Source organism: Sapajus apella, unplaced genomic scaffold, assembly GCF_009761245.1.
Source record: "Sapajus apella isolate SASKATOON/1434 unplaced genomic scaffold, GSC_monkey_1.0 scaffold42, whole genome shotgun sequence".
Classification (NCBI taxonomy): domain Eukaryota; kingdom Metazoa; phylum Chordata; class Mammalia; order Primates; family Cebidae; genus Sapajus; species Sapajus apella.
In genome coordinates this window covers 6590904-6604876 of record NW_022436982.1, presented here as the reverse complement: position 1 = coordinate 6604876, position 13973 = coordinate 6590904, and the positions used below count along the sequence as shown (strand labels likewise).

Below are 13973 nucleotides of genomic sequence, written 5' to 3'. Positions count from 1 at the left end.
AAAAAAAAAAAAAAAAAAGGCTCCTGTACCATTTCCCCTGTCATGGACTGAACTGTGTCTCCCCCCAAAAAACACTGAAGTTCTAATCCTCAATACCTATAATTTAACCAAAGAAACAAAACGTAACCAAAGACACAAAATTCTTTGCAAATGTAATCAAATTAAGGTGATGTCATCCTGGATTAGGGTAGGTGCTAAGTGTAACAAATAGTGTGCTGATAAGACGGCCACCGAAGGGCCATGCGAAGGAACACACAGATAAATGAAGAATCACTGAGGGATACGTAGAAGCAGAGATGATGCATCCAGAAACCAAAGAACACTAAGGACTACCAGCAAGCACCAGAAGCTAGAAGGGGCAAGGAAGGAGTCTTGTTTAGAGGCTTTGACAGGAGCACAACTCTGATGGCACTTTGATTTTGGACTTCCAGACTCTAGAACTATGAGAGAATAAATTTCCATTGTTCTAAGCCACCTTGGTAACAGTAATGTGTTACAGCAACCCTAGGAAATAAACAAATTCCCAAACTCCTACAGCCCCAAGTGGCACAAGTAAAGAAACCAGATGAACTTGCAGTCCAGGTAACATCTGCCAAGAACTCCACACATACATGCCTGCCAGTAAGATGTATTTCATGGGTGGCATATACTAAAAGAGCCCAAAGAGTTTGACCGTAGGCTTCAATGAATTAATTCTTCTTTCTGAGCTTAAAGAATCACATCAACAGGAGGGCGTTAGGTCTAGATCAACAATGGCAAATACAGCTTAACTAAGAATAGCTGGATTACACTGTTATGTTGAAAATTCTGTGGAGTCATCTGGGTAAGATGCAGAGACAAAAAAAACAAAACAAAACAAAAAAAAAAAACAACAAAAAAACCCAGAATATTCCATCCTCATTCTCCTTATGCCTGTGATCATCCTCTTCAGTTTCCTCTCTGGCTGCCCACTCTAACATAGCAGATTCTTAGGGTTCTGACACTAACCCACTTCATTCCATTCCCTATAGATTCTCTTTGGACAGACCCACTGATTCTTAGTCTTATCACCTACAGCTTCTGTGGATACCTTCAAATCTCTCTCTCCTGCTAGCATCAGTCTTCTACTCTACTCTAGGCCCATATATCCAGCTGCTGGATAGACATCTCTACTTAGTCATCTCAGACAATTCAGCAACTTGTCTATAACAGAACTACCCAGTTGCTCCCCTAAGCTTGCTCTTCCTCCCATAGGCTATCTCTTAGTTGGTGGCACAGCCAATATCCAGCTAGAAAATTGAGCTTTTCCCTAGTCTATTTCCTCCTTCTCACCCCCGCCTTCCATCCCAAATCAATTTCCAACACTTGCCAACCTCTTACTTTCTAAGCAATTCTCTTCTTCTCGATACCTGCTATCACTGTCCCAATTCAAACTCTCATCAACTCTTGCCTTTTAAGATTAAGACTAGGTATCACTGACTCCAGGAACCTCGGCAAGGGACTACATTTGTCTTGTTTGCACTTGTATTCTTGGAATTTAACATTGTGTCCAACACTGTAGGCAACAGATGATGATGGAAACTATCATTTTTTGTCCACATTCTATGTACTAGATTCTTTCTCAGCACCTTACATCTCCATAATCACCCTTTGAAATAGGTACTCTTATTAGCTTTGTGTACAGCTAAAGCACAGAATGCTCAAAGTTACACAGTTCTAACAAGAGGTAGAATGACTGAACTAATCTGATATCCAATTTAGATTAAAATATACTCATAAGGTAAAATACTGAAATACATATCTATTCATTCAATAAATATTTATTGAGTATACGCTGTGTCCTAAACACTGGGAATAAAATGGAAAGCAAAGAAAACAAACAAGTGAGTACATAAATAAATTAATTTCAGACATGGGGAAAAGTCTAGCATCTCTCAGGAAACCCATTCCAAGCCTCTTCTCAGGCTACATGGGGGCAGGGATGTTGGCAGGAAGAAAAGAGACCCCTCCTCACATCTCCCACCCTTTTGCTCTAGAAGATTATTCCCAGATACCACCCCCAACCTCAGGCATTGTTCAGACACTTAAGAAATCCTAAAATTTGCAGCATGTGAGTCCTCTGCCAGGCTAAGTAAGCCCACTGAAATTTTTCTATCACAATACCTTTCTTTGTTCTTCAGAAATGTCAAGAAACCTTATGACCACATGCCAGCTGATGGTAATTAAAAGAAGACACTGTCTTCATTTCCACTACACCAACTCCTTTTTAAATATTTATCCAAGACAAGGGGACATTTCTGTCCACCATCCAAGGTACTCTCATCATTTTTTCCCAACTACAGCCACGCTTGGATGTGGGCTAGGAAAAAATCCACATCTACTCACTGAGTAAAGAGAAGGATTATTCTGGTAGGTGACATTCATCTTTCATCCCTGCCATCTGAAATTCTTACTAACCACTCAGAAGTAAAAGGCCCATTTGGGCTCAAAAGGACCAAGTTTGGTGGCTCACACCTGTAATCCCAGCACTGAAATGAGGATATGGATGGAGCCTGTTTTGGTAATCCTAAAAGAGAACGTAGGTTTTACTGGTGGTGCACATTTATTTACTGAAATACTTATTCCATCATGCTACATTTCTTTTTATCAGGGATTCTTTTCTCACAGCTCAAATTATTCCTGGGCAGGAAGTTACTATGTGCATAATCTTCAACTGAGCTGGAAAAGACAACTGGATATTAGTTTGTCCAAAGAGCCCCTCTAAGGTTGATACGATTAAATGACAGCTACAGGGAGCATCATGTACAAAACAGTGGCAAAAGGAGGCGGTGGAGAGGAATGGTCTTAGAACTTCTCAGCAGTTTTGTCTATGCAGGTCATTACTCAATCAGATTTGAGAAGTATAAGAAATCACATGGCGGTTTTTGATTAAACAAACATTTACTGTGTAAGATGTGCCATGGATACAAAACTAAGAAGAACACATTTTTATTCTGGAGGGGAAGATATATGAATCAACCAAGCAATACAAAACCGTGTGATATCACTAGAGTAATGGTACAAAAGTGCTCATGATCTAACCAGCCTCAGGGAATCCCAAGGAGAATGCACCAGAAGTAGCAGAGGACATCAAATGGCCACCTAAGTTGCCATCCACCATTCCGTAAACGCCTCGATTTTCCCCAACGTCTGACTTTGTGCTCCCCATATCCCTACAAAAAAAGCGCTAAGCCACCAAATAACTTTACTGTCATTAAGACATGGCTTCATTGTTATCATTCAGTCACCCAGCAAATAATTATTGAGCACCTACTATGGGTCAGGTGCTGTGATAGCCTGGCCCTCTCACAGGCCAGGTCTGGTGAGCCATTTATCCTGGACCTCATATCCATAAAGGGCTGACAATATAGATTTTTAATATTATCTCCAAATGATATCCTATATACAGTCACAAAGATATACTTCTAGGATTCAACCTCAAAGCATAGCACAATTTTTATAATCCTGTTTTGGCAATTTAAAAAATATACATACAAGTCCTCCAACTGCCACCCATGGATATGATCCGGGTCTCTCCTATTCCCTGTGGGCATTTAAGAGAAGGCAAATAAGCCAGTTGTTAGACCTTCCCTCACAGAACGTATTGCTTAATAAAGAGAAAGGTGTCAAACAAGGAATATATTGTAGTTGCCACAGGGGAGGAGAGAAGCATGACATATGAGGCTGGGCTGTTAAGCAAAGCTTTCACTCGCTCTGAAGTATTGGAATTTTTACAATATGCACATATCCATGTATTCCCTGTATAGTCATTATCAGTTTCTCTATCAGGGACATCAGTAAGAGAAGAGCCAAGAAAGGGACCAGAGGACAAGCTGGCCCCAAATGAGGCAGATCCCAATGCTGAGGCAGTGAGAATGGGTGAAACATCAAGTTGCCAGAAGTGACTGGGTTGCTCTGAGGATAAAATCACTGCACACAACACTGTGGTGACCATCCTCTGCAGGCCCCATGGGAAGTACTGCTAGGCCTGGACACAAGGCTTCCTTCCCCTCCCTGGGCCCTCTACTGGGTTCAGTCACCTAATGACCTTACAAATGGAAAAACTTACATTCAAGGATTGAGTAACGTGGATGGTGTGTTACTCTTGTCCTGATTCAAAACTTGTCTTTTCATGGAAAGCAATAAATCTTATCTATAGATGACAAATGCCCCTCAGCTGAATCACATTTATCTTGTCTAGACTGAAATGTCTCAGGCCAGGTGCGGTGGCTCACCCCTGTAATCCCAGCACTTTGGGAGACGGAGGCAGGCGGATCAAAAAGTCAGGAGTTCAAGACCAGCCTGGCCAATGTGTTGAAACCCCATCTCTACTAAAAATATAAAAGTTAGATGGGTATGGCAGTGTGCATCTGTAATTCCAGCTACTGGGGAGGCTGAGGCAGGAGAATCTCTTGAACCCGGGAGGCAGAGGTTGCAGTGAACCGAGATCTGAGATCTCACCACTGCACTCTAGGCTGGGCAACAAAGCAAGACTCTGTCTAAAAAAAAAAAAGTCTCATCTCCATTTTGTTCTCATCTCCATTTTGTCAAATTGTGCCTTGTCCAATACAGTTAACCTCATAATCCACAGAGACACCACACAATTCCATGAACAGAGCAGCCCCTGCTAACCAGCCCTCCCTCTGAGGAAAGCCTGAACATGTATAAGCAATCTCAAGCCATGCCAGGGAAATAAGAACAGATATAATGGAAACCATGTTAGCATGTCAGTGCATAGCCTGCTGATGACAGACTGAGCAGTCATCAGCAGTCATATGCCAAATTTAGGAGTCAAAATGTTTCCTTACACTGTCACTGTTTTCAATTTTCTGATTATATTTTGAGATACATTCAGATGGCACGGCTTTACAGAACAGAGGTATGACCAGTGACTGATCATTTGATAATGCTTCTAATCAGAGTGATTATATGTGAGTGTACAAATGTGTGTATGTTTGTATGTGTGAGTACTATTTTGTTTTAGTATGACAGGTGCCCTCTTTGGCGTGCACAGTTGTTACGGGTATGTGCACATGTAAAGCCAGCATAGAGAAATGCAATCAAATGAAACTCTGCAGGAGGTGGAAAAGTAGCAGAGGAGTGGCTTTCTGCAGGGGATGTCACGTCTGAGCTCTGTTCTGAGAGGTCAATGAGAGCTTGCATGGCAGATAGGGTTGCCAGAAAAAATAAAGACACCCAGTTAAATCTGAATTTCATAAAAACAGTAAATGACTTTTTAGTATAAGTATGTCTCAATGAGTGTTCTGTATTTTTATTTGAGAAGACATGCAATTCTAATGGTGGGAGAGGGACAGATGTGTATGCCAACCATCTTTCCTTGTCATGAACATTGTCAACATCAGCATCTATTAACATTTAAAGAACAGGGGGAATGAGGTCCACACTCTTGGGAAACCCTAAGAATTCCTCCTCCAGCCTAGGGAAACCCTAAGAATTCCTCCTCCAGCCTAAAACACACAGAACACACCTGCTTCTTCAACTACAGGCTCCTTGAAATCATGCACTACACTTTATTCCTCCTGCTTCAGGACCTAGGCCAGTGCCTGGGATGTCGTAAACAATAAAGGTACATTTTTGGATAAATGAAAATATAATATGGAATTACAGTAAAGGAAGAAAATTTGGGGTAAGAGGGCTAAAATTGACAAAACTGTGCATGGCCGAAAATACAGGCAACTTCAAGATGAACGGGAATAGCCAAATGTGCAGCCATCTCCAACACCAGTGAGAAGAACTTACCACAGTAGTAAGGCAATTGAACAATCTTTTAGCTTGGTTGGTATCACTGAACTGTGTCAAACTAGTGAAAAGTATACTAAGCGCCAAGGGCAATTTCAGGGAAGTGTGGGAGTGCACTCAGCTGGGACTCAATTGTATTAATTATACAATTATCTATTTTTTAAAACCCATATTTAAGGAGTCCAAGACATTGTAAACCCAAAATGGGGAATAACTGTTCTAACTGGAACAGTTCAAGAAGTTTTAGGTAGAGAAATTAAATGAGATATGTAAGAAGCTATGGACCTCAGAGAGGCTTTGCACTTTATAGAACCCGTGTGTGTGTGTGTGTGTGTGTGTGTGTGTGTGTAATTATAAATACATGTATACAAATATAAACATATTTTTAATGATAAGCTGCAAGAATAGTATATTCCCACATACTGTATGTTATTCATATCAACTGATTAGAACTGTGCTTTAGGGAGAATCTACATTTTCTTTCAAAATACTCTAGAGTAGAAATGTTTAAACAAATAAAGTAGTATTGATCTCATTTCAGATGTATAATAATTTTTCCTTTTAAATGTATCTGCTTTTAAAAATAGCCAAGTCTTTTTTTTTTTTTTTTTTTTTTTTTTGAGACAGAGTCTTGCTCTGTTGTCCAGGCTGGAGTGCAGTGGCACAATCTTGGATCACTGCAACCTCCACCTCCCAGGTTCAAGCAATTCCCTGCCTCAGCCTCCCAAGTACCTAGGATTACAGGCACGTGCCACCACGCCCAGCTAATTTTTGTACTTTTAGTAGAGACGGGGTTTTAGCATCTTGGCCAGTCTGGTCTTGAACTCCTGACCTTGTGATCCAGCCGCCTCAGCCTCCCAAAGTGCTGGGATTACAGGCTCGAGCCACCGCGCCCAGCCCAGCCTTTGTCTTATTAAATAAGAAATACTTGCTGACCATAGAAAACTTAAAAAGTCTAGGTAAGTAGAAATATAAAATTAAAAACCACCCATTATTCTTCCAGTTAGAGATAATGACTCAAAATTTTTGCATATATATATCAAGATTTCTTTCTGTACGTATATACATATGTCTACATTTAACAAAAGTGGTATCAGCCTCTATATACAAATATAAGCTTGTTTTTTAAGCTACAAATTTATCTAAGTGACCAAATATATTCTCACACATGATTTTTACTGCTTGCACATATGTTTTCTACTGATGGCTTACTTAACTGTTTATTGCCGAACATTAAGATTGTTTTCCATTTTTGTGTGACAAACTTCCTTACAGCTAAGTCTGTAAGGGCATCATAATTATTTCTGGGGAATCAATTCCTAGAGGGAGAATTGCTGAGTCCAATATTATGTACATTTTTAAGGCTTTTGATCCATATTACCATTTTCCTCTCTAGGAAGCGTGTGTCAATTTACAATGCTATATAAAAGGGCTTGTTTTCTTAATAGTCTTCAAATTTGGTCACCCCAAGAAATCTGTCCATGAAATCAGAATTTATGTAGATAGAGTATATAGAGTAACATATATAATTTCTTTTTTCCACAGGAAACCTCTCCCAAAAGCCAGGATTTTAAGAAATCCCACTTACCAACAATTAGCCTTTGGTGCAGCCAACTGATTTAGACAGGAACTTTTTTTTTTTTTTTTTTTGGTGAGTCAGAGTCTTGCTCTGTCGCCAGGCTGGAGTGCAGTGGTACGATCTCGGCTCACTGCAACCTCTGCCTCCCGGATTCAAGCAATTCTCCTGCCTCTGTCTCCCACGTAGCTGGGACTACAGACACGTGCCACCACACCCAGCTAATTTTTGTATTTTTAGTAGACATGGGGTTTCATCATGTTGGCCAGGATGGTCTCAATCTCTTGACCTTGTGATCCACCCACCTCGGCCTCCCAAAGTGTTGGGATTACAGGCATGAGCCACTGCGCCCGGCCTAGACAAGAGCTTTTTAAGCCAGCTTTTCAGTCTGCCATGTTTGTGGAACTGTGGTTATTTATCATTCTACAATGGCTTAATTGCAAATTTATGTATATCTTTTTTTTAAAGAGGATATAATAAGCTAGCTTTGTTTAATGACAACCCATTTTAATTTACTGGAGAAAATAATCCATTTGTCTTAACCATACTCAGAGGAAAGTTATTTGGTCAAACAAAGTAAAAACCATAAATGATGGATAGCCATCATTACCACAGTAACATTGGTCCAGCTAGGAATCAGCTTGGTTAAATGAGTGACCTCCTACTCACATACCTCCTCAATGCACAACAAACATAGGAGCAAACAAAAGCCTTTACAGAATCCAGAATCACCAGGCAAGAAGAAATAATAATTAAGCAAAAATTTTAAAATACTACCTTTAAAAAAAATGATACTACAAGAGAGAAATTAATGAGTCAGAAAGATATTCTCAAATATAAAGCCCACTCCAGGACTTTTAAGGAAGATATCAGAGGCATATGGAAGGCCAAGTCCAGGATGGATTTAACTGAAGAAAAGGATATTTAGAGAATATCAACATTTTCTAATGCAACAGAAAACCAAGCCAGCTTAGTCTTCTACTTAGTAAGTGCCATGCTAAATTGACCAACTTTATTCTTCAACTTTCTGAGGATCCAGAAAAATCAAACAAAAAAGAGAAAATATCCAAATATAGAAGTGTACTTTAACAAAATCAGAAAAACCTAAATTATATTGGGCTCTGGTGACTTAGCAATCAAATAATCAAAGGCATTTGGTCAATGTCTATGGTTAGCTCAATGAGAGCGGATGTTTAGCTATAACGCCAGGTACAAAAAATATATTTTCATGAAGGCTCACTCCCTCATATGCAATAGAGTTGGATGAGTGAGTGAGTGAGTGAGTGTATACACTCACAGCTTTTGGCTTTCTGAAATTCCCTGCATCAGTCTTATTATGATGATTCCTTAGTGCTGGGATGGATCATCCAGCCATGTAAGGTAACACAATAACACTTTGCTCATTAAAAAAAAAAAAAAAATGTTATGACTTTCAAACTCAGCATAGTCACCCAAAGTAAAAAAAAAAGAAAAAAAAAAAATAAGCCTCAGAGGCAAAGGAAAGGGGCCGTCAACCTTGGTAACTATAAAATGACGAATGAGAAAACTCCTCCTGCTGAAGACACTCACATATATAAAGGAAGGAATACTTCAAATATCATTGCCAAATCTACATCTTCTGCATTTTTTAGCTTGAAAAAAAAAATGAGCACCAAACCTGATATGATTCAAAAGTGTTTGTGGCTTGAGTTCCTTGTGGGTCTGTTCATTGCTGGCACTCTGTCTCTGGACTGTAACTTACTGAATGTTCACCTGAGAAGAGTCACCTGGCGAAACCTGAGACTTCTCAGTATGAGTAACTCATTTCCTATAGAATGTCTACGAGAAAACGTAGCTTTTGAGTTGCCCCAAGAGTTCCTACAATATACCCAGCCTATGAAGAGGGACATGAGGAAGGCCTTCCACGAAATGTCCCTACAGGCCTTCAACATCTTCAGCCAACACACCTTCAAATCCACTTGGAAAGAGAAACACCTCAAACAAATCCAAATAGGACTTGATCAGCAAGCAGAGTATCTGAACCAATGCTTGGAGGAAGGAGAGAATGAAAATGAAATCATGAAAGAAATGAAAGTGGATGAGATGAAACCCTCAGAAGCCAGGGTCCCCCACCCGAGCAACCTGGAACTGAGGAGATATTTCAACAGGATAGACAATTTCCTGAAAGAAAAGAAATACAGTGACTGTGCCTGGGAGATTGTCCGAGTGGAAATCAGAAGGTGTTTGTACTACTTTTACAAATTCGCAGCTCTACTCAGGAGTAAATAAGGTATATTTTGGGAATTGAAATTCCTGTTCCCTCCGAAATCCCTTTCTCCTTCTCTTCCTCCATCTTCTAAGGATTATTGTGCTATTCCGCAAGCCTGTCCTCAGTTGGATTGGTGGCCTGGGAACATAAGGGACATTCACTTCTCTAAGGAGAGGTAATTCCAACCATTCTCCTGGTGACCAAGAGTCTTGTTAGAAAGTTTTTAAGACAGGTTTAAAGGAATAAGATTTCCTTTCCATCTTCTATTCTCTCTTCCTCTTTTCTTTGGCCATTTTGAAAGAGCTTTGCTGTACCACCTGTGAACTTCACCAAGACAAAGGCTAGAGGATAGGGAGCAGAGAATGTTGCAAAATGGTAACATTTGAATGACTTAACTGTTTTGCTGTCAGTGTTGTTTATCCTTTGAAAATTCAGCACAGTAAAAGAGCTTATACATGCTCCCTAGAGTCCATACCTTTGCTTTTCTCCCCTCCTGCTCAGAGAAAAAAGGTTGACATTTCTGGCCCATTTGCTTCTCAGCTCAGTTTGTTTTAATTGATGCTGTTTGTAGAATGGTATTTCATTATTTTAACAGAGTGAAGATCCATAGTGAAATTGGAGGAATGGTTCAATTAGATGACCATTAAGCTCTCATTTAACCTTTGAGAGCCCATGATTCTAATGCAGCACACTCTTCACTCCTGATGTACATTGTTTGATGCCTGCATCTACAGGCATGGAAAATGCTGCAGAAAAGTATATAGTACAGCATCTGTCTTTCACTGTTTTTTATGTGCCTGAAATAAAATGTCCAGAGTCATAATATGGAACAATTTTACATTAGATTTTCCTAGTTAGAAGACTACATTCTGTGAGTTAATTTAACTAGCTATTCCAATAACACATGATACTTTAATATCTTCTATCTTTTTAAAAGTTATTTCGCAGCCAGATTACCTAGATTATTTACTTTTCTTGTATGGCCCTTCATTGTATTAATTCACCACCTAGCTCAGATGGATTTTCTCTTCCTTTCTCTCCTCTACCCCATTTCAGAGCCATCTACCTTCAAGCAAGAATTAACAGAGACTGTGGCTATGCAAATGCACAAAAAAGGGTGAAAGGTACCTGGTTCTGCCTTTGGAAGCCATTTCCTGCTCCTGCCATAAAGAGCATGCTGCCGAACTGTTCAGATTCACGATGATTCTAAGTGCAGGGCTCAAATGGTATAGCCAAAAGTCTTATGATAAAAGTGAGGCAAATTTCAGTCAAGAAGTTAGAAGAAATGTTCAAAAGAACAGGAACAAATTGTGAATCATGGTGTATGCAGGCTATCAGCAGAAGGATCAGACAATAAAATGAGTTAGTGCAAACCACTTAGTAAAAACAGCTATCAGCAGAGGTGTTCCAAATTAAAAATAGTACCACAAGCTTGTAAAGGAGTTGGGACACGTAAGCTACTTAGCAGAAAATATACCCTTGGTACTTTTCATGAATTTCTCTAATAAAGCCTTTGCCTGTTGTATTAACTTTACTGGAATGATGTCAATTACTTTAGTCATTTATGGTGGCAGTCCTGCCAAGTGTTTTCTATGCAGGAGAAAAGAGAATGGCTGAGAAAGCTGTGCACTTCCAGTCAATATAGATTTTCTGGTTGTGTGGCAGGGGTAAAAAACAGTATGCTTTTATAAAGAACACATCTAATCAAAAGAAAAAGGATAACATCTCCACTGGAAAGAAAGGCAAGGACACAAACTGACACAAAAGTATTTCATCACAAAGGAAGAAATACTACAGGCAATATGAAAAATGTTTAATCCAACTTGATTTTTTAAATGCAAATATGATGACAAACTACTCCCCTTCCATCAGTATGGCAGAAATGAAAAAGAATTATAATATCAAATGTGAGTGGGGTGTAAGGTAGAGGACACAGGAGCCTTTGTGCATAACTGTGGAGAAAGTAAACTGGGACTTTTTCTATAGGGAAATACAGCAAGCTCCAATATCCCAGAGAAGGCATCAACCCCTGTGACCTAGGTATCATGTCTTCAGAAATTTATTCCAAGGAGGTAAGATTGTTCACTGGAACCTTGTTTATAGCATCTCCCCCTTTTATATTCATTTTCACCTATCAATATTTTTTATTTTTCCCAGAATGGTTTTTTGGGGGGGAAGCTTTTAATTCTAACAGAAATGGTGCAAGCTTAGCTTCCACTATCATTGCCCTGTTTTTCTTAGTGGGGTAGACCAGTGATGCCTTTGGGTACTTCTTGAGTAACTTTGGTCATTTTTGTTGCTTCTGGGTTGCTGCTGTTCCTAAATTTCAAAGGAACCCTTCCTTGGGGATAATTTTCATAATGAAATTCTTGTAAAGTGCCTTTCAGTACTTTAAAAATGTTGTTTTCTGTTGCTGGTTCCACCGTTGGTAAGGTAAAAAGACATAATATCCAGAAATCACTAGAGAAAGTGCTCTGTGTATCACATTCCCGGCTTAGCAGTCTCGCTTCTTTTTTGTTAAATGGAAACGCACAAGCTCTGTTAAGTTGGCAAAGGGAAAACTCTCAGAACTGTGCAGACCAAGCACCTGGTATCCACTGACAACGTCTGAGTGGGTACATAGATCATAAGTGTTCCACATAAGCCCCTTTTTTCCCCTGGGTTGAAGAGGAATGAAAAGTGTAATTGAGCTTCCGTGAAGAGGGACCGTCTGGGGATCCCACGGGAAAAGCCGGCAACAGCAGGTAAACTGGAAGGCTATGGGGAGGTATAGGTTCCAACAGGTGCACAGTCTCAGTTGGCCTCACCTCAGAGGCAACACAAGTCGCTGGGCACCATCTGGGGACCCTGCCTTCTCGAATGGCTACACTGCTTTTGCCCTAGTTCTTTAATCAATAATCCACACTCACTAAGAATGAACACAACATGTAAGCATCTAACTTGCGCAGGGAAACAGGGCCGCCTGCAACCCAACAGGCGCACGCACAGGGGCACTCGGGGCCATCCTAAGCCACTTGTTCGCTGGGACCTGGAAGCGGGGAACAGTGCTCTGGCCATATCTGCGTTGTGTCCTTAGTCCTCTTTTTCTACAATGCAGGAGGGGGACTTGGGATTTAAACTTCTAGTGGCACTCAAAGCCAGAACTCCACGTTCATTCCGCAGTGAGCCACCACACCACTATTTCCCGGCAACGTCATGAGGCTTCCTCATTATTTGCATCTAGGTTCTCTTTTTGGCGACTAGCCGGCCCTCCAGCCCTTGGAAACTTCAAGGACCCCAGAATCTCGGCTTTCCGCCTACCAGAGGTGCCCTGATCCCCTCCCACTGCCCTGGCAGCGGCCCAACCCCAACGCCTTTAGCCAGAGATTGAAATCCTCTGGAACCAACCACAAGACACTCTGGATTGGGGCGGAACCCGCTACCACTGTCTCGAAAGCAGCACCCTTCTCGGATTTGCGCCCTTTGCGGCGCGCCTGGGCTGAGATCTGAGAAATGCGCCCCGGGCCACAGGCAGCCGCGGAGGCGGGGAAGAAACAACTTTCCCTCCACCCTCTAACCGCAAGGACTGGGTGGAGCGGCCTCGCTGGGGTCAGGCTCCTCCGCTTCCCCAGCTGGGATCCCCTGCTGGAGCTGGCGTGAGGGCCGAGGAGGGGGACCAGAGGGGCTGCCTTCTCTCCCCAAGCTCCACCAGATGTTGGAAAGGCAAACAATAGGGGAAACGCGGAGAAACAAAAGGCCATTTGCCACGATCCCAGTCGGCAGCGCCGCAAGGTCCCTGCGGGGAGGGTCAGTGGAGAGGGTCGGGAAAGAGGGCGAGGGGGCTCCCGAGAGATTTAGGGTCTCTGTTACTTGCCAGGCGCCAGGGGTCTGCGCTTTACCCTCCCTGCAGTGGTCTGAAGGTGGGAAGGGGCAATCAAAGCAAAGTTGAAGGGTTTTCACCTTCTTCCCGAGTTCAAGGAAAGGGAGGGGCTGGGATTCCACATGTTTGACAGTTGTTGGCCCCAAAGTTAAGCGCGATTTGTACGACCTTTCTACGCTCCCCACCCCCATGAGGCATCATCAGCCCCGGGGGCGACCCGGCTGACCGCGCGGAGTTTCCCGACGCTGCCCGGAGCCGAGCCTCCTCCCTCAGGATCAGGACGCCCAAGCGTGGTCTCCCAGCCCGGGCGCAGTTTTGTAAAGTTTGTCTTCCCGCCACTCCACAGTCCAACAAGCACCCCGCAGGCGCCAGTGGCTCGGGCTGGGCTCGGAGACAGACGCACCCCGAAAGGAGGACGATCTTATTGATTTATATGTTTTCGAATCAAGGCCACGGATCCCGGGGTGGAAAGTGGGCGACCCGGGTTCCTGCCGGGAAGTGCGCACGAGGAG

General features: G+C 42.0%; 2 protein-coding genes across 2 annotated transcripts in view; one reads left to right on the top strand and one right to left on the bottom strand.

Annotated features, from left to right (window-relative positions):
* Window positions 1–13973, bottom strand: part of MOB3B (MOB kinase activator 3B) — a 206350-nt gene that overhangs the window by 191900 nt on the left and 477 nt on the right. The gene's annotated exons all lie outside the window — the stretch shown is intronic.
* IFNK (interferon kappa) lies at window positions 8923–9623 on the top strand. The gene has a single exon (XM_032300007.1). The coding sequence runs from the start codon at window positions 8999–9001 to the stop codon at window positions 9620–9622; it is 624 nt and encodes a 207-aa protein (XP_032155898.1). The 5' UTR covers window positions 8923–8998; the 3' UTR covers window position 9623.

Coding starts and splice junctions, on each gene's coding strand:
- IFNK (XM_032300007.1), top strand. CDS start 8,999: ATGAGCACCAAACCTGATATGATTCAAAAGTGTTTGTGGCTTGAGTTC.